Here is a 24476-nt window from a genome sequence, read left to right on the forward strand (position 1 = left end):
CCCCCCCCAGCTAAAGCTGTTGGAGGTTGTATTACAGAACACACAGTGGATCAACTTCAAGTATTGCGTTGTTTGAAGCTTCTTTCGATATTGCCCAAGAAGTTTATAACTACAAACTCTAATCAGATCTAAAGCATAGAAAAGATTAGATGTTATTCCTAGAGGTATAGCAATAGGCGATCAAGACACACAACCAAGTGGTCTTTCATGACCCGTGTGACCTTCAGGAAAATGTAGCAGTCGTTCTTCATTAGTCTTTCCTTTTTAAAGTTCCCATTCAATTAATTTTCCCTACTAGTGCTTGTTTTAGATGCAGAAAGAGCTGCCAACCATCAGGGTTTCAAATAATTATTCTTAAATGTTCTAATTTAATATCATCCCCGCTGAGACACGATTTAGTCTTTTCTACTCTTTTATGTTTGTTTGGTTTCAGACTTCAGGGTCAGAGTGTAACAAGCTGGCAGCTCTGTCTGATATCAGTCTGCTTCTGTGTCTTGAGTTTGGGGAAGAAAATTGCTTAAATGCGCATAGATGATTAATGATTTTATCTCAGTAACTTAGATGTGTTTCAGAAAGATTTCCGCATATGTTCAAAACTTCCTGTGATTTCGAAACATGTCAAACGCATCAGTGATGAGCTTATGGAGCAAGAATCGAGGCTGATTTAAGATAAAATTATTTTCTTCTTATTCTGAGAGTAGTTAGTAAACTGGGAACAACCTTTCTAAACTCTCAGCAGTGCCTTAGAACTTGGTTTTCAGACATTTTGAGAAAGAAAAAACATCCTCGTGTTGGAACTCTTCCTCCTTTTCCCATCTGGCGGAGCTGTATTAACTCATAATTCATAATCATATTTTGGTGGATTTAACAAATACCCAGCCTTATTAGAGGCTTCTTCAATGAGTAATGGTGTGGTGTTTCTTTCTTTTCATGTTTTTATCAGGAGGATGAATGCACGTGTTCTGTCCCCTTCTTTGCTGCTGAAATAAATATACCTGTGTGACATGGTATGAGATTTTTCTATGTAACAAAGTGGTTCTGGTGACAAACCCTAACAACATGAGAGTGGAAAGGAAAGAAATTTAAGATTATATCTCCACAGTCTACTTTACTTGCTTACACAGTCTTCATCAGTCTTGTAAGTCGAAAGCTACGTTGCTGGAGAGAAAATGTGCTTCTCGCCAACATAACTCAGAATGGAGTTTGCAGCTGTTTGGAAAGTCAGTTTTAGAAACATGTATGATTCTTGAATTTTAAATTCTATTTATGATAATGAAAATAGTTAGGTCTGCCTCTTAAAACCTTATAAGGCATTCTAGACAAATTGTATATGTCACATCTGATACTCATTTCCATTCCAAATGCTCCAACTCCACCCCATTCTCTGTGAGTCAGGCCATTTTAAGGCTGATATCAAATAGTCTGATCCCAGCTTAAGGAATGGAGTGGGATCAAATCTGACTCCACCCTTTAGAGTTCCTTCAGTGGAAAGTATGCAAATATACATATTTTACCTGACTGCTTCTTATGTCGGTTAGATTCCCTTTGGTTACAGTCACATGGCAGTGCTCAGACCGTGGTGATGAATTATTGTCTTGTAAATTACTTTTATGTAAATGAAATTCTCTTTATGAGGTCTTGGTCCAACACAACATCTTGGACTTCTGGTTCTGCTGTGAGGAGTAAATGTAGTAGATGTGAAAATGTCAAAGTTAACTTCTTGTGTTATTATTCTTCACTTGTGCATCAAACTCCCTTCTCTTGCCCCTCTAAATGAATGTTAATGATGTCTTTTTTCCATTTCATTTCTGCTTTAGCCTTTTCTCCCTTAAATTTCACTACATTGTGCTCCACTGTAGAAATAAGATTTATAACACTATAGCATATTACTTTAGAGGTTTTTATAGGTTTTACTCCATTTGCATATCCTGTTTGAAATATACTTTAAAGTGAGCACAATCTTTCTAAATCTGGAACTAGACTTACAGATTCTGTAAAAAATAAAACACCTTCCTCTCACCAAGCCTCACCAGAGCTACTAGCTGCAAAACACTTTTCAAAGCCTGATGCTGATCATCCACTCTGGGCTCACTTCACATTCACACCCTCCAGTTACAGATACAAGACCTTATTTTGTTGAAAGGCCAAACAAAGGTTGGTTCCACTCCATGTGCACAGGAAATTGATACCATACTGATATTATAGCCCTTTTATGAATCCCGTTCTTCTGGTGACACTAAAAAAGAAAGAAAGCTACCTTAGCTGCTCCCTTATTCACGAGGGGTCGCCACAGCGGGTAGCTCTGATGATAGTGTTCCTTTCTAATTATGTAAGTGTAGCTTTCTGTCGGAGGTAGTTATCGCATCACTTTCTTGACAGTATTAATAAGTACTTTTCACTTTCACATCATGGATGGTGAAGAAAAAACATCTTGAAGTGAAAAAAATACAGAATAAATAAAAGTATGTCTTTTTTTTTATCTGATTAAATATACAAAATGTCAAAATCAGGTATAGTTTTAGACTGTTTTTTCATACACTTCTGTGGAAGACTCTTAAGTCATCCTTCATGTCTTTATATTTTGCTAACAAGGAGCCAGAATATATATTTTTAAACTGGTGTAGAACATATTTCTTCAGGTTTTCTTTGACTCATTTTCACTCCAACCCTTGTATCTGGACATTTTCAGATGAATTTTGTTTGATTGTTAAGCCACTTAACACTGACTTACAAATCATTCAAGCATAAAAGGAAATTGGACAAATGGAGGACAAAAAAGGGGGTAACTACAACACATGAATACTATCTGAAAGTCATTTCCTCAAGAAATAGGAAAAATTCCAGTAAAGAACTGACTGATGCATCTGGTTAATCAGTTGATCCATGTACTGTCTGTAAAAGCCTCTCCAGAAATGGTCTCAGTGGAAGGGAGGCTGTGAAGAAGACATTCTTAAGAAATGGAAACAGGGAAAAAAGAAATTTGAAATCTCTGGTTTAGATCATTGTCAATATGATTGCAGGAGGTCAGGAAAGAGGTAAAACATGGAGCAGCTTCCGTTATGATTTGGGGTAAAATTTCAGCCAGTGGCAAGGCTGTGGGAAGTAGGGGTGCTGGGGATGCATCATGCCAAATGCAAAAAATAGATACATAAAGGTTTTGACTGCTGTGTCTTAAGATACCTTATAGTTGGAAGATACTATGAGGTTTCTAGTGCACTTCACCCCCAGCTGTGCTCATGCACACACACGCATGAGTGTGCATAACACCCTCAATTCCAAGGACTTTTCCACAGCTCTGGCCAGTGGACATCTTGTCAAAACTGATGGAATTATGAACAAAAAAAAGTTCAGTCAGATTTTGATCCATCATGCACTAGTATCTGAAAAGAACTTGACTGGCAACGGCTTAATTTTTTCAGCATGTCAATGATCTCACTGTCATTGCAGTAAAAGCATACCTGGCTAGAAAAACACATAATGGAACACTATCAGTCATAGACTGGCCTCCTTAGAGCCCAGCCCTCAACAGTATTAAAGCAGCGTGGGATCATCTTGACAGAGAATAAAAAAAAAAGGCAGCTGACATCCAAAGAAGACCGTGAATGTCCTTCAAGAAGCCTGGGGAACTATTCCTGAGGACTACCTAAAGATATGACAAGCTGGCCTGAGAGAGTTCACGCTGTGTTGAAGAAGAAAGGTGGTCATACCAAATACTGACATCCAAGCTCATAAGAATTGCGCCAACTCTGTTTCTGCCTTATATACTGATATACTATGTTTCCACTTATTTTTGCACACTTCATCACCATTTCTTTTTCCCTAGCAAAATCATAAGAATTGAGGGGTAGTCTGAGACCTTTGTATAGTACAAATCTTTTGCCCATTACATGCTATATACTGATGCAGTCATTGTTATGTTCCAGAATGCTGCCAAAACAAAGTTGAAATGTTCTGTAGAATATGAAAACAATAGATGCAATCATTTGCAAATAATTTGCACCTTATCTTTAGTTAATTTAGTTTCAAATATTGTTTCAAATATTGAAACAAAAGAAATTCATTTTGTTCATTTTATTTAATAAAAAAAAAAGAAGCTAATTTTAAATTTGACAGTACCAACATTCATGTACGCTGATGCTGGTGGAGTCCAAAGGTGATCCTCAGCCACACCATGTTTTCATGTCTATGAATTGTAAATTGTTTGGGGTGAATGACTCACCGAATAGTTGGTCTGCACCATAGTCTGCCTCTGCCATTTGAATCCATCTGCTCAGTGGTCATTCATCACCCAGTGATTTCCACTTCAGAATGGTGCCTGTTTTAAATGCAGTGCTGCCTCAGAGTTCGAAGATCACGGCCATTCATTACTAGTTTCAGCCTTATCCCTTTCAGCCTTATTTCTGGATTCTCTGAATTTTTAAATACTATTTACCACAGATGCCAAAATCCCATTTTGTCAAGTATTTTCCCATGCACCGTTTCAATAGTCATGTCCTAGATAGAATAGAAAGTAATATCCTCTGTTTTTCTTTTTATGCCAAATCATCTTAATTATCTAATTAAAGTTACTGTGTGTAAAAATTTCACCACTAGATGTCAATAGATTGCAGATTGGTGTTAACTGAGTTCTGTTTTCTTACCTTGCCCAATTCGAGTGCATTATCCCAGCTATGGTGGCTCCTATTAGGACAAACTTAGACTGTGCACAGACTGTATGGCATAAGAGCTGGGCTGAGACTAGCCAGTGTATTTGTACTGCTGTCTGGACCGAATGTGGATCAACCCTAGATTTGTTCCTTGACTGTGCAGGCTGTCTATCCTCTGTTTACCTCAGCTGCCAATGCCGGATGAGAAGCATCCACCTTTATTTACTCTGTTGGAAACTGTAAAACCTTGTGACAGGAGTCCAGTACGAGTCCAATATGAGTCAGAGACGCTCATTCTGACCGATGACAAGGATACTGAGGTGAACTGAGGATATGCTGAACTTTTCTGTCAGTAAGACTGCTGTTCTTGCTGCTCGTAGCTACTGTTAGTGGACTTTTTGGACACTCAAACCTAATATTAGCTGGCATAATGCTAGCTTAAAACCAGCTGTTGTTGTATAGCCAGCTCTTGTCATCTGTCCAGAAATGGTTGCATGTCTAATCTGCTCTTCTTTGCCTTTGGTGTACTATTTATAAGGGTGGTCTCTAGCCACATTAAGTTAAAAAACAAAAGACTTATTCCATCAAATACGATTAGTTGGAAGGGACATGTCCTTTTTGGCTGCTGCGTTTAAATTTAATGAGGAAAATGGTGGCTTCCACAAACCCGTGCCTGCTCCTACTATATGTGTTTTTTAATAGTTTATTTGATAAGATAAGATAAGATAAGATAAGATAAGATAAGATAAGATAAGATAAGATAAGATAAGATAAGACTTTATTGATCCCACGCCTGGAAAATTTTTGCGTTAGCTCAGCTCAGGTACAGATATCAGAAGGAAAATACAAAAAATACAAATAAAATACAAACAAATAAAAATAAGTAAGATAATACACTATATACAACGCTAGCATACACAGTATGTGATTATGGATATGGTTGTGGAAATATCCAAGACATAAACTATATAGCTTAACATAACTATTCTACCACTACTATTCCTATGCATAGACGTGTACATGCACACGCACATGTACACACTTGAGACAGCATCAGTTTGTTGGGAGATGTAATTACACACTAATCTAAGTATATTTGTGAGCATAATATCTTTTTTCCTATTAAATAACCTAAATAAAAATTACTAACTGCACCTTTAAATGGTTGTAAGATACTCCATTAAATGTGTTATTTTTTTTGCATAAACACAAATTATTCTGTTTTTTATTACCCTCTTACTACTTCCCGAGGTTTAATGTGATTTGTTGTGTTTGTACAATTTGTAATGACTGCATGATTGTAGTTATATTCATTCTTTTACACATCCTCGCGGCTTTGTTTTTTTAGACAAACCAAGGGGTGTACAGTACAGTTCAACTAGAGTTAAATGTCACAGATGTGAAACTGATAGCTTAAAAGGTCTATCTAATTATGCAGCCAGTAATGCAAATCATTATTGTAGTGCATTAAATATTAATCTGTTTTTTATTTATAGAAATTGTTTCTTCTTCATCATCATCAATTGTTTGGTAATGCCTTAGAAGTTCCCCCCTTTGCTTAAAACACCAGCAGCAGCAGTTGGAATAATGAGAGCAGACAAAGCAATAAAATACAGAGTAGTTACGGCAATAAAATTATATAACTCTAATATTTTTAATTAAGTCACAGATTTAAGTACAATCTTCCACCAGTGTTTATTGCTTTAATTTCTATAGCAGCACATTCAAGTGTTGTTTAATAGCTGGAGAGGATTGCCTCTCTGCCCTTCACAACTTACTCAAAAGGGATCTGTTTTGCATTACGACCACTATTTCTACAGGTGAAAAGTGAAAGAAATGTGTTCCTCAGCTTTGACTCAAAAGAGAAGACCCTCTTTAAAATGTATTGCTATACCAAACCTCCAGGGATTGTTTGTTTCATTTCATCTGTACTGCAGTCACAGACACAGTCATACCAACAGGGGTTTTGTGTGTGTCTCTGTGTGTGTGTGGCTGGCTCAGACTTGGCAGCTGTTTGTCAGTGTGTTTATGTGTGTGTATGTGTGTTATGGGGCTGTCAAGGTGTATGAGCCCGATGGGGGTTGTGGACAGAAACAGAGAATAGCGAAGGTTCACGTAGCTGTCACACTCTGCTTCCTACATGACAAAGACTGCCAAAGCCTCCATCCCTTTGCTCTTTCCTTCCTTTACCGACCCTTCCTTTCTCATTCTTCTTCCTTTCGTCTTCCCCCCTCATCCTTTCTCTTTCCCCATCCAATGTCTTTTCTCTCCCACCATTGCCGCTGGTCTCTTCCTCTGTTAGTCCACTCTTTATCTCTGTCATCCCTTCGCTTTCGTTCAATTTCTGCTTCAGTTCATTCTTCTCTTTATCTCTCGGCTCCTCTCCCGAGTCCACTGCTTTGTCTCTGTATGTCTCGCTCCTCATGCTTTTTTTTTTCTTTCAAGCAGACAGAGAGCATTTTTCTGTCATCAGCATATCTCCATCCACAATTCTTTAGAGCACTCAGTCAAATACTGAAATGCAAGTGGGCAGTCACTTGTCATTTGTTTTGATTCTTTCCCCCAGACGTTCGCATTTTCACTGTCACTCAAATCCCCCCACACACTCAAAGACACACCGGTGCCCGTCGAGTTTTACTTAAAAGCACTGGGTTTGTAAAAAGCTCAGCTTATTTCAAAAACACAGATGATCTGTTCAAACTTTACAGTTACATTTTTTGTAAAAAGTGCATTTAATATTGGGTTCATGTTCCCCTAAGCACACCAGCTTATTAGTGAGTATGGGTTGTATTAAGTCACTTTCATGGCTCATTGCCTACATTCATTGCTCTTATTGAGGTTTGACTATTTGCAGGTGTTTTACTCTTACATTGGTTACTGTTTGAAAAGTAAAGCACATATTTTTTTGTGCACAGGTGGGTTTTCTTGCTACTTTGTAGGTGTAGTTTTTCCAATTGTGTGAAAGCTACCAAGAAGGAAATTTAAAGTATACTTGGAGGAATATTATAAAATATACATCAAGGTGAAGTAATAGATGATCCAAATGAGTAAAATAGAGAAAAACTGTGACCAAGGTGCTAAAGTTGAAGCTTCCAAACAATAGCCAATGTCATGGTGCCTACAGCCATCATTTATATAAAGTCTAAGAACGCAACCTAAAATTTCACTGAAGAAAAACAAATGGATTTGCTGTAAATTTGACTTGTGTTACATTAAACATCAAAGAGCATGCTCCCTATTTCATGTTTTTTTAATGTACTTTTACTTCAGTTTTTTGGAGATACAGTAATTTAATAAAAAAGTTTTAAATACGCCCTGCTCTCCAAGCAAAACGTGAAATGTGGACTCTCTAAATAAATGTATAACCTTGTGTAACCCTGCATGAGTTAGGCAGTTACAAACTCAGGTGCTTCTGTGAGAGTGGTTGCATCAATTTAGTTTTTCAGCAGCATCTCCTAGGCAACATAAATAGCATGTGTTATCCCACCAACCTCTTAAAATATGAGAAAAATCCTGTTTGGTGCATGGATATGTGACCTTCAAGTGACACTTTCACTTTCAGCTTTAATCTGTAATTTTGTTTCTTCAAATTGGTAAGAGATGTGCAGGTAAAAGCAGCAGGGGCAATTTTTAAAAGAAACAACCAGCACATTTCGAACTTCAGCTATTTCTGTATTTAACTCGATTTTAAATAGCTAACTGAGAAAACAGGTTTTCAGACACTTTAAATATTGCTGGTTTTCAAAGTCTGAGGTCATGTTTCTCTGCTGGAAAATGGGTTCTGGTGAGAGAAGCAGAAAGGGGAGTTCAACTATCCTGGGATCTTATTCATGAGTGATGGGAAGGTGGAATGTGAGGTGGACCAGCGGATTAATCCAGCATCTTTGTGGTTGTTTTGGGACTGTTGTAGTAAAGAGAATGCTGAGCTAAGAGGTGAAACTTTCAATTTACCAGTCCATCTAGATTTCAGACCTCACTGATGGTCATGAGATCTGGGTAATGAGTTTCCTCTGAAGGGTGTATGAGTTCAAAGATAGGCTGGGGAGCTTGAAGTAGAACTGCTGCTCCTCTGTGTTAAAAGGAGCCAGTTGAAGCCGTTTAGGCATCTGGTTAGGATGCCTCCTGGGTGCCTCCCTCTGCAGTGTTTCTGCACATATCCAAGTGGGATGAGATCCCAGGGTAGACCCACAACCCACAGGATAGAATATATATCTCATCTGGATTGGGAGGAATGCTCCAGGAGGAAATGGAAAGTGTTGCTGGGGAGAAGGACATTAGGAATATCCTGCTTAGCCTGCTCCAACCACAACTCAACTTTTGATAAGTAGAAGATGATGAATGGATGTTTGCTGAAGCTTCTGCTTATTTATACCTGTTGATCTCATGGTGTGTGCGAGTTTTTATTTCACTGAATTCCAACTTAAAAATACCTTTTGTTATTGACTGGGGCTAGGAGGCATGGATTTCTAGCTTTTGAAAGAGGGCAAAACTGGATTCAATCAAATATTAATCTTTTCAGGTTGGATAGAAAATTCTTAAGGTTTGTGTCTATGTGTGAACAAGATCCACAGTTATAGGGTTGGATCAAATATATATTCATGATTATTTTTCTTGATTAATCTCTTCTTCAATAACACCCCCCCCAAAAAAAAAAAACAAAACAAAAAAAAAACCCCTGTTAAGCTAGTCCTCTAAATATTTCAGAAGATGACATCTTTAATCTAAAAACTGCTGTCACATAAAATAAGACATCAAGCTGAATTATTATTAATTAATCACAACAGTTGCCCATTTCTACTAATCACGTAATCAAGTCAGTAATGCTTAATTTTGTTTCCACATTTCTGCACGCACGCGCACACGTCACACACAACTACACACACAAAAACGTGTCTGTACGTCACTCTCGTCAGACGTGAGCTGCCCGACCAACAATACTTTCACCCCGCCAACAGGATCCTTTGCCATCCTCGTTTTGATCTTCAGACGTGCTTTGTTCTGCTTGACTGAGCTTGTGCAGACCACTTATGCACGCAGGGACACATGCTCCGCATGCACACCAAGCCCATACACACACATGCGTGCGGGCAGCTAGTGGCTGCGTGTTCAGTGGCAATATTATTAATGGGGTGTGTCTAGGCTGTCGTAAACATCTCCCAACAGCACTCAGCGAAAACAGACGCGTGGCGACACCCCCGCATCTCCCTCCACTTAAGCAGCCTGAAGATTTCAGCAGAGCACCTTGCCTGGAGCGACTCCACAGTCCCAGTTCCAGCGTCTCTCTGTATCTCCTGACCACAAACTGCTCTATAAATCCCGCTTGCATCCACATACAGACAAAATAACACTTCCTCTCTTTCTTTGCTCCATTCTTCCACTTTGTGTCCTTTCTTCCCCTCCCTTATTCCATCTGCCTGGGGTGAAGGTTTGTCTTGATTAGGAGACTCTGTTGGCTGCCTCTTTTATCACTAGCTGTGCAGAAAGGAGCAAACTGGCAGTGGGCAAATGAAAGCCCTCTATCTCCTTCTTATGCTCAACTCCCACCTCACTCACTGGCCCCCGATTTCTTTACTTTTGTTGTTCTTACTTACTTTTTAAAATCTATTATTCCGTCTCGTGTTTTTTTTCTGTTCTCCCTCTTGTTTGTTTTACTTGTCTCATGTTTCCTGTCGGTGTCATTTCCTGTTCTTTCTTTATTTAGCCCCATCCTACTCTCCCTCACTCCTGCAAAATAGCTACTCGAACAAGTGTAGATTCTTTGCATGACTTATTTGTGTAGACGGTGAATCAAGTAGTCATCAAACTGACACGCTCTACATATCAATGAGACCTGCTTTCCCTTCTTCACATTCATGAGTAATGGCTCAGCGCTGTCCCTGGGCTCATTTTGTACAATGCAATGAAGAAAGCACTAGATAATCTCCAGTGAACAAGGACTGTAGAGGAAGTAGGGAACGTGGGAGTGGGGTCTTTCTGAGGTGACACTTTGATTGACAGAGAAATAGTATCAAAGATAGTGTCTGGTCCCAGGTGGCACCCGTACTAGCTTCTATTTATCGTCTGTGTTTCTGTTTGTGCCTGTATCAGTGATATGAGGAGAAAAGAAGTCTGATATGAATCAAATACACAAATGCATGCACCAGCACACAAACGCACACCTACAGTAATATGCGTGGACATAAATAAACATATGTGGTCATGCGTGAGCTCCCAGCGCCAATTCTATCCTAGTAAAGAAAAACCTCCTGGTGACTAAGCTACAATGGGTTAGAGGTTAAATGTTTGATATATCCAATAAATGTGTTGCGCTAGCAGAAATTTCACTTCAAAGTCACCTTCAGAATGTGTATATGTGCAGACGGCATGTGACTAGAATACTGTAAAACTTGCTATAATAGCTAGAATGCTTTATTTATCTCGGCGAACGGCAGAACCTGAGATTTATTGGCGCTGGGACATAATTTCTTTCGGCAGGTCGTCAGCAGCGTTTATTTCTAAAAGTGTTATAATTTACTCCTGTGTGTGCGTATGTGTGTGTGTGCACATCACTGCAACTCCTACTACTGCTACAGTACTGCAACTTCTTATGTTGCAACTTTTTCCAGTATATGGGGCCATAATAATCACGTAAAGTAATCAGTTACTTGGCCAAAAAACATTAGTTATTGTTGATATAAATGATCAATGGCTACAGCACACAGTGTAATTTGTCTTGTATTAAAGCCTCCAGAAAAGAGTGATATAAGCCCTTTAGACTTTTTTGCAAATAGGGGCAATGCTGTTTACCTTGTAAACAGATATATTATATATTTCTTTGCATACATAAATCTTATTTACAATATTTAAAAGCTTCTATTATTGTTATATTTCTTCTTTTCCAACAGTACCTCAGTGACACGTGCAGAAGGAAAATGCTGGAAAGAAGGAAAAAAATTCAAATTTAGCTGCACATGTTTTCCGTGCACGTCTCTGAAAATATTATGGTTTTTGGGGCAGAAAAATAAAGTGTACCAAGAAAAGAATCACGCACACACATCAGTGCCAGACTCTCAGATATAAGCATGCGTAAGCCCACATATTCATGGAGCAGTGTGTAAGAACTTGAGTCTGATATCCCCCTGTGGGGGTCATTAGCTATTTTCTGATTGGCAGTGGATTTTTTTTTACATGTTTTTTAAATGTTCTTGGAATGTCTAAACATCAAAGTCCAAAGTGTTCTGACTGGGCAGTCTTGTTAATAATAGATGGTTGAATACTTTTACCCTGGAGCGTTATAAGTTCACACAGTGAATCACCGTGTTATTCTGTCAGTCATGTTGTTTCCTTAGCTACTACATGACTGACTACAGCATTTGAAATGAATCTGTATATATCTATATCTATATGGGTCTCCCATTGCCTTAAATTCACTTTGACCTGCCTTGAACAGTCAACTTGACCAGTGATAGCATAGCAAGGAGGAATGAGCCTTTAAAAATGCATGCATTAGCTAGGACTCTATCCTCACAGCACTGACTCTGGAGAGCAGGATCATGTGGCCCACACCTCATGTGTGGCCTTCCACACATATCCTGTGGATATATACTATAAGCAGTCAAAGAGCTAGACTAGCAAAGGTCAGTAGAAAATTTTAATATATCCCCCAACCCTGAGTTAAAGTCCTGACCTGAATTATTGTTTCAGTGGACCTCTAAGTGTGTGACTACATGAATAAATGTTACTGTTTTATAGAGTTTTGGGGTGTGCATGTGTATGCATGAGTGCTTTTCAACGCCTTTCAAGTTGTTTTTTAAAAAACTGGCTTCAAACAACAACCACGGGCCCTCACAAGTGATAAAAACAAGTGTGTGTGTGTGTGTGCTAGTGTCTGTACCTTCAATAGCAAATGGCTTTCCCACAGTAAGTAGTTTGCAGTCTGCATCGATAGAGACCTCATAGTCCAACAGGGCTTTATCCATGATGAATGCATCCAGGGCAGGAGGATCTGTCCTTCACCACCAACAACACACACACGCACACACACACACATCACAAGAAGTGAGAGAGTAACATTAATTGAAGACGATTAATCTTCGGTTTTACAAATCAGATTCTGTTTCCACACAATTCCTAAATCTCCAGACCTGCTCAGGAACCTTGGATTTAGGGCTGTTATGCCACTGTGTCATTTATACAGGGGATAAGATTAACTGCATTCTAATACACTATGTAAACACATACATCATTACCTAAACCAACATCCTCTGTCGCGGACTGATAAGGCATTATACACACTGCTGAAGACTTTCCTACTCTGGCAATATCGATCCAATTGACCCTGATTGACCCTTAATTATAGACTGTTCCTCTGTGTGCAGCCTGTGCTGCTGACCATGGTTGGCAGAGGATTAGTTCCAGGAAATAAGGCTCAACAGACAGGGTCTGAATGATAGACCTACACACAGATATGTATATACGTTCGATGCAGAGACTTTCAAAGTGATAATAATGAACAAATAAACTCAGATTTGAAAGGCATAAAGAAGACGTGTACAAATATAGTCAGTCCAATGGAAAAATAGACAAGACTGATCAAATTACCTGAAACTTGTTGTTATTCAGGACATTTACCACTAAACACAGGCTGACTTTACAAAGTCTTTGCAGTGCTGGGAAGAAGGAAAGTCTGTTTTTCTCTGTCTAGACCTGTCAAATACTATGCACAGGGAGAAAAGTGAGGATAGAGAGTTCTTTTGGGACTAAAGAGAGTTGGAAGCTACCCGATGCACGGCCTTGGAATAAGAGTTGTGTGTGTGTGTGTGTGTGTATTTGAGCATGCCTATAAATATATAGGCATGAGAGTGAGCAGGTACAACTGTAAGCTCTAAGCTTGTGTATGTGCACACGTGCGCACAATTTCCTCTGAGCTTATATGTTTGTGTGCACCTGCATGTGTATCGTGCCTCTCCAGGAGAAGGCTTGGGATTTTTCTTCTTTAAGATTTGACTGCAGTATTGGGGTCAGTAGTTCTGCCAACACAGTATTTTACAGCCTTACTCCAGTTCTCTGCACTGCTGTGACTTCGACTTCTGCTTTGCCTCACACGCAAACAAATGCCGCCTTCATCTTTTCTGTTCTCATCCTCTTTCTCTGAACAAGCGCTTTCTATCTTCCCACTTGAATCACAAAGTCAGCACATGCACCATCTCAGTAGCTCTGCTGGTGCTCTCTGGAGTAGGCATTGTGTCTGAGAAGCGTGTGCGTCGTTGTGGTTGTGCTTGTGCTTGGTACAGTACATGGGCAGGATAAAATTATTATTATTATTATTTTTTTTACTATTTTTGTACCCTGTGAATCCAGTCTAGTGTTTTTGATGTGAAGTTTAAGGGGTCTAACGTGGTAAAACGATCTGATTTTACATAAAATAAAATGATAAAGTAAAATGTAAAAACCTGCCTCAAAACAGAATCTTGTGCCCAAACATTTAATCTTTCTGTCATAAGCCCTTTTCTTTATTCAACAGCAAAACTATGAGCGATGAGATGCCACAAAAACTAAATGCGAATACTAAAAGTATTGCCACTCTCATCCTCGATTGCTGGTAATCTGATGGAGAAGCTAAATCCAGAAGACCGCTGAAGGCAAAACAGTTTAGGCTGCCAGAAACCAAAGTGGGTTCATCCTCAACTGCTTAAGGAAAGCCAGCTGGTACGGAAATAACAGATTTGCTAGATGTGGAGGAGTGAAGGACATGTAAAATAAATAAAAAAGTAAATATACAAAAGCAACATAATTTGTGAATAACTAATATAATGAATGACGAGTGTGAACACAGTCTAATTAACTGGTTATTCAGAATGATTATTTCTTGGATTCCTCTGTATGACCTTTTTTCAGCCTTCAGATCATCTTTATAACTTCTGTAATGAGGTTCATTTATTTCATCCACATCCTTTGCATGAACCTTATGAACAGAACTACTTTCTGTCACACTGACTTTTTTTTTTTTTACGGTTTTCCATTCATTTTTATTTTCCCCATCACTTAAATTTGTTTTTTAAGTGCAATTTGTTGTAGCTCTTTCTTTTCATTTTCAATGATTTATGTAAAGCATTTTCAATTTCCTTTGTAAATTAAATGCGATACAAAAATAAACTTGTCTTCTGTGCTTGCTTTCATCTGCTTTCTGTCCCCATTCGACATCAGAGTGAATAATTTTTTCTCAGCACTCCCTACATCAGCCTGCCCCTGACCCTTATTCATCCCTCATTAAAAAAAAAAGTCTAATTATTTCTTTCTTTATAAACTACAAGGACTAATGAAATATAATTTATGTGTTTTTACCTCGGTTACACCTTATGCTGAATTGTGTCTAGATAAGGAAAAGCTCATGATTATGCATGGTTTAAATACATGCGGCTAGAGCACTGAGCACTTCTTCATATTTCTGTCGCATGCACTTGCAAAACAGTGTGTTCTCTTAATAAGAAAACGCTGATAAATGGGTTGCACACAACAGCACTGCAGGTGTAAAGAAAGCAGAAATCATCCCCAAAGCAAAACTTACATTAAGCTTGCAGCTTGTTCTTCATAATAATTCAAAATAAATATTTAAGAGAGAGAACGAGTAACATGCAAATTGTTGGTGCAATTAGTAGAACTGTTTTGCACAATGTGCATAGAAAATAAGTCCACTGAATATAGAAAGCCACAAATACGAGATGTGAACGTGACTAGATTTTTTTTTAGGTTAGCAGGAAAGGAAAAGGGTAAAAATGGTTATTTTCAATATTTCAGACAGTGTCCATGGATTTGATTGTTTCTTACTTTAACATGTGTACACCTTCTGGAGTGGTGGGTTGGTTGAAGCGTCTCATGTAGTCGTGCATCTCCGGGAAACTTTTCTTCATGTAATCCTCAGCACTGCTCTCCCTCACTGTACCAAAACGGAAGCCCAGGGACGGATGGTGCAGCTGTGGAGATGGAATAGGAAGGCATGGGTATAAGAGAGGGTGGATATGTAATTTAAGTGATGAATTCAGGTGATATCATCCTATTTAGGAGTTTAGATAAGGTGCTCCCTTATTCCCAAGGCGTTGCTACAGGAGATGGATCTCCACATTTGATTTGATATCAATTTTTATACCGGATGTCCGTGCTGATGCAACTCCGCAACCCTCCCATTTATCCAGGCTTGAGACCAGAAATAGCGTGGGACATCCTGAGCCTGGGTTTTTGTCTCCTTTAGGTCTTGAACCCAGGATCTTTCAGATGCTAAAATAAGTAAAAAATGTACTTGAGCTGATTTTCTTGACTACAGTTTTGATTTAAGTATTTATTTACTTTGATTCCTCTCTTGAATAAGCCCCTTGCTCCACCAGGCGCCACATTTTGCTCTGATTTCAGGGCTGAACAACAAGTTTCCTTGAAGGATGGGAAACAGTATATATACCAGGCTTTAAGGTATGTTTTCTCATATTGGTGAGTATGTGAGAAGTGCTACCCAGTCAGCAGTGACATCTATATTAAAGCCCAGCAATTTTAAAGGAGGCAGTGCACACAATGGATCAACTGCCATGGGTGTGTTTCTTGCACAAAACACAACAAACAACACACCACTGCATCCATTTAAATAATGGGTTTACTGCATTTTGCTGGGGTGGAACACAGCCCTATTGTCGGCAGTGGGTCTCCAGTGGGAGTGGAAGAAAGTATTTTTCCCTTATTAAAATTAAGTCTTGGTTGGATAGTTTGTTATATAGATATTGTGCATATTCAAGGCCTGAATACAATAAATTCTGCATAACTTTAATTGTCTGTTTTAATTTACCCTTGCCATTAGCGGTATAGTTTGGGCGGGAAGCTTTTAAAGTTATTGTTTGATTTATGTACCGTTTTAACTGTGGGCTGGGAACCTGCCTCAGTGAATTTCCTTTGATAGGCTTTCTTCGATGCATATTGATGTTTGGAAACAACAACAATTTTGGTTCTCCAAAACTCCCAGCTCCCATTTTGATCATCTTTAGCCCAAGAGAGGGCAGCTATCACAATGGGGCACATATTAAATTCACAGTACTCCTGAACTCCCTACAGAGTTTAGGGAAATGGAAAGCAATAAGCCTTCACAAATATTTCACTGTCTTCTCATTAGTTCATCCTTGTGTAAGATTATTATGTGTGTGAATATATGTGTAGCACGCTAACATTTCTGGAGTGGCATGTTTGTGACCTCGAAAGCGGTCTAACCTTGTCATCGTGAATTCCTGAAACCTGCTCGAACGTCTTCTCCCCCACCATTACTGCAGCAAGGTTGGCCGTATAGCTGGACAGCACCAGTAAACAGAAGATAGCCCAAAGGTTCATCAAGAAGCGTCCTGTCCAGCATTTAGGGGTCTGTAGAGTGGAGACGTATGACAGGTGAAACTTGAGTTTGGCTTACCTTTGACAGAAACTAGGTTTGAAAACATATATGTGAGAAAGGACAAAAGCAAAAAAAAGAAAAAGTGTTTAAAAAGGTCCTTTCAAATGTGTCCCAGCTTCAGATATGTACCCTCTTCATCCAGTTCTGCTCCCCAAGGAAAGGCAATCCCATTTATTAAAACAGAGCAAAAGAACATCTAATGCAAAACACAAAATCTAACAAAATGTGACTGTTAGTGTGACACGTCAAAAATATCTCTCCGTGAAATTGGCTGCTTCGGGGAATGAATCCACCTGAACACTGTGATCATTTATTTATTCCACCAATTAAAATCCACTTAAAAGAAGAAAAGAGATGAATTTCCAGTGTTGTAAGGGCTCGGGATTAATGAGATATTAATTATACAAACAAGGTTGTAACCCATTATAAAGGTTTTTGAAGTGTTTCAGAACTCTTTGCACAATTAATTGGGGAATTCAAAAGGGAGAAACAGAGAATGGCGTGCACAATACAAGCATAAATTGTTGTCGTTCTATTTGTTGTGAGCTTTTTGTTCTATAAGCCTGTCGCACTAATAATAACGGCAGAGTTACAAGTGGAAATTTTGACTGAGGAGCATCTTAAATAATTTTTTTTAACATTATCATTACCCTTATGCCCTCGAATTGCAGTGTAGCAATGACAATCTTAAAACATGGATTCAGAGAGTCACAGTTTCATGTTTAACAAACCTAAGGAACCACTGCCATTAACCTGCAGTGTGGAGCCAACGGTCAGGACAAAGTTTTATCAGTCCTTAGCCACACGTAATTAGCTGCTTAATAACTTGGTCAAAACTCATGTTGTCTAGATACTCTCAATTCACTTCACAGCTCAGGATGAAAGTCTTAACAGCATGGTGGTACGCTCCTTTCTTTCTTCTTGTTGTTTCCACTGCTGCACATGTGCATGGAGCAGCACAGAATAAATGCATTGCTCAGTAAATTATGGTACTCAAACTAACACTACTAGTAGCTACTGTTAGTGCAGTAAGGGGTTCACAACTAGTTTTAACTCATCTACTGTATATGCTTCTTTTGTGTTCTTTGCTAAGTTTAGCTCTGACTGAGCTAAAGTAAACAGAGCTGTCACAAGAGCTTCAGGGATTATATTTTTTTTAAGTTCTGTTATTCTTTTCTTCCCCTGACACAACAGAGCTGGATTTTCATTCTTTGCACTTTTCATGGTAGTCAAACAACATGACACCAGAGAGATACTGCACATGTACAGGTGCAAATTGATTGTCATAGTCCACAAATGTGCGTGACTGGTCTCTTTGATAAAGAGTGACTGTTGTGATCGAGACAATTACAAAGTACCATCCTGAAATAAATCTCATTTGTCAAGCATATGATGGAGCGAGACATTTGAAACGCCAGTATGCATTGTTTATTCACTGTCATGTGCACAAGTTTAACTTAGCCCTGCCTCAGGGAACAAACAGTTTTAAGAAATTAAAATCTCTTTTTGCCTGTCGTTACAGCTTTCACAACTTTTTCAGCTATTCAGATAAAAAGACAGTGCTATTCACTGAGGCGGACAATAATACCCGAGAAGATGGTGGAACATAAGAAACCTGGCTGTGCAAGCCGTACATGAGGTTTGAGATAATAAAGAATATTGCTTTTAACACCATGTGTTATCATTAGGCCTGGATGGGATCTTGCCCTGAAATAAAAGTGGAATGACTTTGATTTCATTTTCATGCCTGAGGTTTTTTAAACCAGGTCATTCGTGTGTATGCCCACTTTTACAAGCTGCCGGATGAGCTGCTGGAGACGTTCATAAGAAATGAACTGACCGCTGCTTTAACTGAAGTGTGCAAGCTGCTGAGGCTGATGCTCACCATTCCTATTACAAGCACATCTGCAGAGAGGTCTTCTCCCTGCCTGAAAAGGATTAAAGTCTACCTAGAAACACCTGTGGACAGGAGAGACTTGGCAACTTGGCAACAAGTTCAATGAAACCTTTTGATTTCATTGACAGAGTTGCTGAGAAAAGTGAAAGATAGGAGAATGCCCTTCATCAAAAAGTAGAGGTGAGGAACTACACATACTTACATGGCCTGTCAGATCTCTGTTCCAATATTGTGAGTTTGCTTGCTAGCAATCCACTTTGGTTGTGAATGGTGAGCTTTTTAAAATGCAACTGCATTTGTAAACTGAACACCTTTTAAGATTTTCTGTTGCCCCCATGAGGCTAAGCTAGCAGCCTTTTGCAGCCATTGCTGACAGATTGGGAATGTAACACAGGGTGTAAAAAAATAACTAAGAAATAACATATATTGTGTGAACTTGGACAAAAGCATTCTTCTAACTGCTAAAAATGCAGCTTTCACTGACATTTTAGCAGTACTGGCTAGAAAGCTAATTACGCTAACATTGGCACCGCGGGATGGCTGACTTCTGTGATGTTTCAAGCTGACTGGTTTTAAAACATGAATCATTTAAAGGAGCTGTAACTGAAAGTGAACTTGATGGATACAAAAATGATACTATGGACAACTTGTGATTTTAATATTAGCCTAAATAATAAGGCTAAAGCTATATTTCCTAGGCAAAACATTACAATCCTGCAAGTTAATAATGCACAGATAAAATAAACCCCTGTTCAATTTAAAGGTCTAGTAGCACTTAAAAGCGACTGCTAATTCATTCTAAAAGCAACAGTTCATCATCTAACACACTTGCTTCCAATCTCAAATGGCTTTTAAGGTTAGATATGTTGACAAGAACATTGCTATCTCGGTTATTTTTACCTGCGGTTGCCTGAGTGTAAATTCAAAGGAAATGAAGAGCAAAACAGAGCACCTAATGTTACTCTAAACCCTGATAGCAATGGCAGCTTCATATAGTACAATACAGTGATATCCTTGTTGTGAAACACAACCACACAGATTAATGGTTCTTGTGCTTGGCCTGCGGAAGTGATGCTCAGTTATTGCTATCTGTAGTAGTCAGGTATGTTGAGGATAACAGCTTATGTTAGAAGAGGAAAACCTAAATATATTCCTTAAGCATTTGTATTGCAGAAAGACAAAAAAACAGACAAAAATTTTCAGTTGGTTTCCTTGTCTTGACATTCGCCTGATCATTAAAGTCAAGTTGTAAAACTCAACCCAGCAGTAAAGGTTTAGCAATCAATTTATTTCCCCCTTTCTTTCCCATAGCCTGAGTAAACCTGACGACTTGGCTGTGACCCAGCACACAGAGGTTCAGAGAGTTGCTCAAGGACATTTTAACAGGTCACAGGGCTGCTAATGAACACAACCTGTTAACTGACACATCGCCAATGCGATGATCAAACCTGTGACCTTTCAATAATGGGAAGGTCTTACAAATCACTCGACCGTTCTTTCACTTAAGTTGTTTTCTCAGTTTACTTTAAGGGTAAAATGTGGTTTTGTATTTATTTAAATATTATGAGCGGCAATCTCACTATAAGGACAGGAATAATTTAAGGAAAAGATGTTACTGCACGGAAACTTGAAAAGCAAGCAAGTTATCTTAATGATTGATTCTGGAACAATGTAAGGCTATATAAAACAAAGACTGCAGAAGACAGAGTCGTTATTCACTGGCAAATACATTGAGATTGTGTTTGTGCACCAGTGTGACTGTGGGTGTCACACGATCTGTTAAATCTGACAAGGTTTTGAAAAATGCTGTTACTCCAAAGGTACATTTAATATTTGTAATTTACATTTTCATACCAAACAAATGTCATGAAAATAAGTTGTCTTTTTTTTTTTTTTTAAATCTCTGAAGTAACAGACATTGTTTTTCAAGTTGCTTTCAAGTTATTAGATAAATTTGCCTCAGTCTGAGGATTTGACTTCCATTTATCCTTCGCAATTCTGTTTCTCCCTGATATTAACCTATGTCGCCATGTTTCAACTTTGCCTGCTCGCATGCCCCCCCTCCTTTACATCATCCCCTTTCTGCCCACCTCCACGTCACTGTCAATCTGTTGCTTTTCTCATCCCTGCTTACCCACTTACCCTTTCAACCCCATCTCACCATCCCTCTGTCAGCCTTCCTAATACCGTCTTTTTGAAACCTATTTCCTGATTCGCCTTCTCACCTTCCTATCCCCCTCACTGGCCCTCTTCTCCGTGCCTTCTTGTTTTTAACTTTGGGTCTGACTGCGTTGGGGAGCTAACCTCAACTTGCTCCCATTTTCACCACCTTCATCGAACCCCATCATCCTCACCATAACTCCTTCACTCTCTGTCACTCACTTACCCTTTCACCTTTCTGTCCCTGTATGCGTATTATCCTCCTTGTACCTTTCTACTTCATCACTGCCTACCTTCTTAACCTATCCCCTATCAATCTTTTCTTCTCCCTAGCCATCTCCATCATTTTTCTCTCTAGCACCCTCTTTCAACTTTCCTTTGCCATTGGCAATAAGAATCCCATAAAGCATCCCCTCCCCCTCTTCTTTGCAATGACTTTTCCTCGCCCAGCCCCACATGATGCCAATTAATCACAGAGAGAAGAGCTTTGTTACCTTGGTGGCGACAGTGCGTCCAAACAGTATGGCGTAGCAGAGATTAAGAGCAGAGGAGTAGGAGAATACACGTAGTCTGTTCCGGCCATGGGGTGTCATGCCAAAGGGGCTGTTCCACTCATACAAGGTGAGGAAGAGCGCTGTGAGATGCAGCGTGACAAAAATACCCACCCACATGGACCAGTGGAGGGGCCACATGAAGGCTCCAATGGGAGCTGCAGTGTCCCGGCTACGGACCTGTTGGATCAAATGCAAACACAAGAAGCTGACTTGAGACCGTTGATTGCCATGAATTGTTTGTATAAACTTCTGTTAATAACTCCTCGGCAAATTAGCTTAAAAAAAATGCACACATTGTTTTTATCCCGTGCTATTTATTATTCAGCCAGGAGAAGAAATCACTTTTTAAAATGATGAATATCTCATTTTCAAATGGAGCCGTATTGTCAGATCATATCATGCGTTGCAGATTGTCAGCTATAGAGGGAAATGCTAACCAATCAAAGAATAGCTACAGCATGTTTGAGGACTCTGTCTCTCAAATGCCTCTTAGACTCATTACACACTCTTAAACTGCATCCAATTTTGAAGTTCAGTAATTAACATACACTCTCAACTAATGATCTCCCGCTCCTTACTACAATACCAAGGTGAGGGGGCTTAGGGCGAACAATAAGTAGCTGCAGGCCAAACGATTAAATCATACCGGCAGAGGCATAAAAAGTCAAAGTAACACTGAGGACTGCAGTGCTTTAACTTAAAACAGAGCACATTTTTAGGACATGCGCCATGAATTCTACAGTCGTAAAGAATCAAGTTTAAACCTCCAACAATTAATGATGACTTCAAGCAGTTGTACCAGAATGCCCAGGCTGGTGGAGTAGAAGGGTGAGGTGAAATCTATAACTCTGCTCCTGGCAGAGTTAATAGAGAAAGAGGTGACGGCCATATCGGCGGTTCCGCTCAGCAGATCTCCTACCAGTCCCGTCCAGCGTCCTGTCCCACTGAACGCCCCATACTTTCCATCTCCCACAATATATAAGTCGAATGTGAAGCCCATATCTTCTGCCAGCTTTTCCAACAAGTCAATGCAGTACCCATAGCAGCACTTTCTCAGGTCCTCTGGTAGTTCTGAGAGGAAAGAAATGATGATGGTGTGATATCCATCCGGACATTCATATGCATGATTTGGATGTGGTTGCACATATGGGAATTGTCTACAAACAACCATGGCTGAAGGAAAATGTTGATAGATTCTTACATTACACTTCAGCTTTGGCATTTTTTATGACCTGGCATGGACTACATTTATTCACATTAAGTACTTGGATAAAAAAAAATTAACAACCCTCAAACTCATTAAAGAAAAGTAGAGCTGGCAAGATGTAATGGAGCTGCTCAATATGAATTTTTAAGTTCTTGCCATGTTTGCCATTTTAACTGCTCTGGCAAACATTTTCCTTGCAATATCGCTTAATCAACATCAGCAGCGTCCCCGTTGCTCTTGCTTGGCTTCTGGACCTCTTTTACAAATGAACCATCATGAATTTTATTTTCAATATTTTGTAAGTTATGTTATGTAAAGGTGTAAATACTCCTCTGCATTGAAACGATTAATCCTATCAATGGCAACCGAATAAATTCACAGTACACGTCAACATTTAGTACCTGCATCATCGTGAAAAAAATTTACATTTTCCTATAGCTTCCATATGCAATCGGCTGATTAAAGTTAAAGAAAGTCAGGTTGACTATGCTGTGGACTGGATGTATAGCTGCAGATAATCTCATGTGTGAAAGAAAGATCGTAGTAGTACATCTTTGACAAGATACTCTTGATCTCTTATTGATTGAATTCCTATATGCTCTTCATTCATGAAAAATGTAGCTGGTGAGTGTAGCCCTTGACCCTGACCCTGTTATATTTTCAACTAAACTGACCTGGTGCAATCCCTTATTGATTCTACCTCAAATTTCCATATGTGCTCTAGAGACATGGCCAGCCAAATACAGCAACACTGAAACTGAAAGGAAAAGATCTGAGGGTTTATGTAAGCAAAGCTTGGAGAGGCCATAAATTAGAAGTCATAGATGCTCACAGTACAAGTTAAAATGTTTCTGACAAGTATTACACTTCTACAGTATAATGGTTCTATAATGACAGTATTCTATGGACAAATGGCAAAATAACACTCACCTGTGCCATCCCAGTCTACTGTTGTAGTATTTGAGTTGTGAAGCTGGTTAAAAAGGCCATGTATTATACTAGACTGGTTAGTTTTGGGGTCCAGACAAAGCTGTCCAGCTGGACACAATCCATCCTCGTCCACCTCCCGTGTGAAGACAAATGGGTGTTCCACCAGGGTCACAACCCTGAGGCGGTGCCCTTCAACCGAAAGTCCCGGCCTCCAGCGACCTCCAAAGTTGCCGTCACCCTGGCCATCCCCTCCCCTCACCCCGGCTCCAAGACCTTGTCCCTGGCTGGTCATGAACCCTCCCACCAGTCCCAGAATGCCACCCTCCAACTCCAGTCGACCTCGGGTCCACTGGCCTACAGTAACCCAAGCAGGCTGCCCCAGAGCACCTCTCTTCAGACTCCATACATGAAACAGTTGGGAGGACAGAATCCGAGAAACACCAGCATCGACCTGGATCAGGCCTGTGGCCCCGGTGAAGGAAGTGTTGGAGAGAAACCTCGAGGGACAGAGGACAAAGAACAAATAATAAGTGGAAGCCAACAAAATATAGAAAATAAACTTGACATCCACCTTAAAAAAGTACAGCCTGCAATATTATACAGATGACACTAAACATAGTCTATGAAAAAAGGCTTATGAAAAAAGGAAAATGGGGCTAATGCAAGAAAAAAGTTACAGTGT

The 24476-nt window shown here is 39.4% G+C and overlaps 1 protein-coding gene across 1 annotated transcript in view; it reads right to left on the minus strand.

The window, feature by feature from the left end:
* LOC102209659 (glutamate receptor ionotropic, NMDA 3B-like) overlaps positions 1-24476 on the minus strand; it is an 84058-nt gene that overhangs the window by 5781 nt on the left and 53801 nt on the right. The window contains exons 3-8 of the mRNA XM_005736774.1: positions 23795-24291; positions 22457-22728; positions 21598-21834; positions 16872-17018; positions 15453-15598; positions 12520-12635 (exon numbers count right to left, since the gene is read on the minus strand). Of these exons, the coding sequence (XP_005736831.1) occupies positions 12520-12635; positions 15453-15598; positions 16872-17018; positions 21598-21834; positions 22457-22728; positions 23795-24291 (1415 nt within the window). The remainder of the gene's footprint in view (positions 1-12519; positions 12636-15452; positions 15599-16871; positions 17019-21597; positions 21835-22456; positions 22729-23794; positions 24292-24476) is intronic.

This window comes from Pundamilia nyererei, unplaced genomic scaffold (genome assembly GCF_000239375.1).
Source record: "Pundamilia nyererei isolate P.nyererei 1_Seehausen unplaced genomic scaffold, PunNye1.0 scaffold00070, whole genome shotgun sequence".
Taxonomy (NCBI): domain Eukaryota; kingdom Metazoa; phylum Chordata; class Actinopteri; order Cichliformes; family Cichlidae; genus Pundamilia; species Pundamilia nyererei.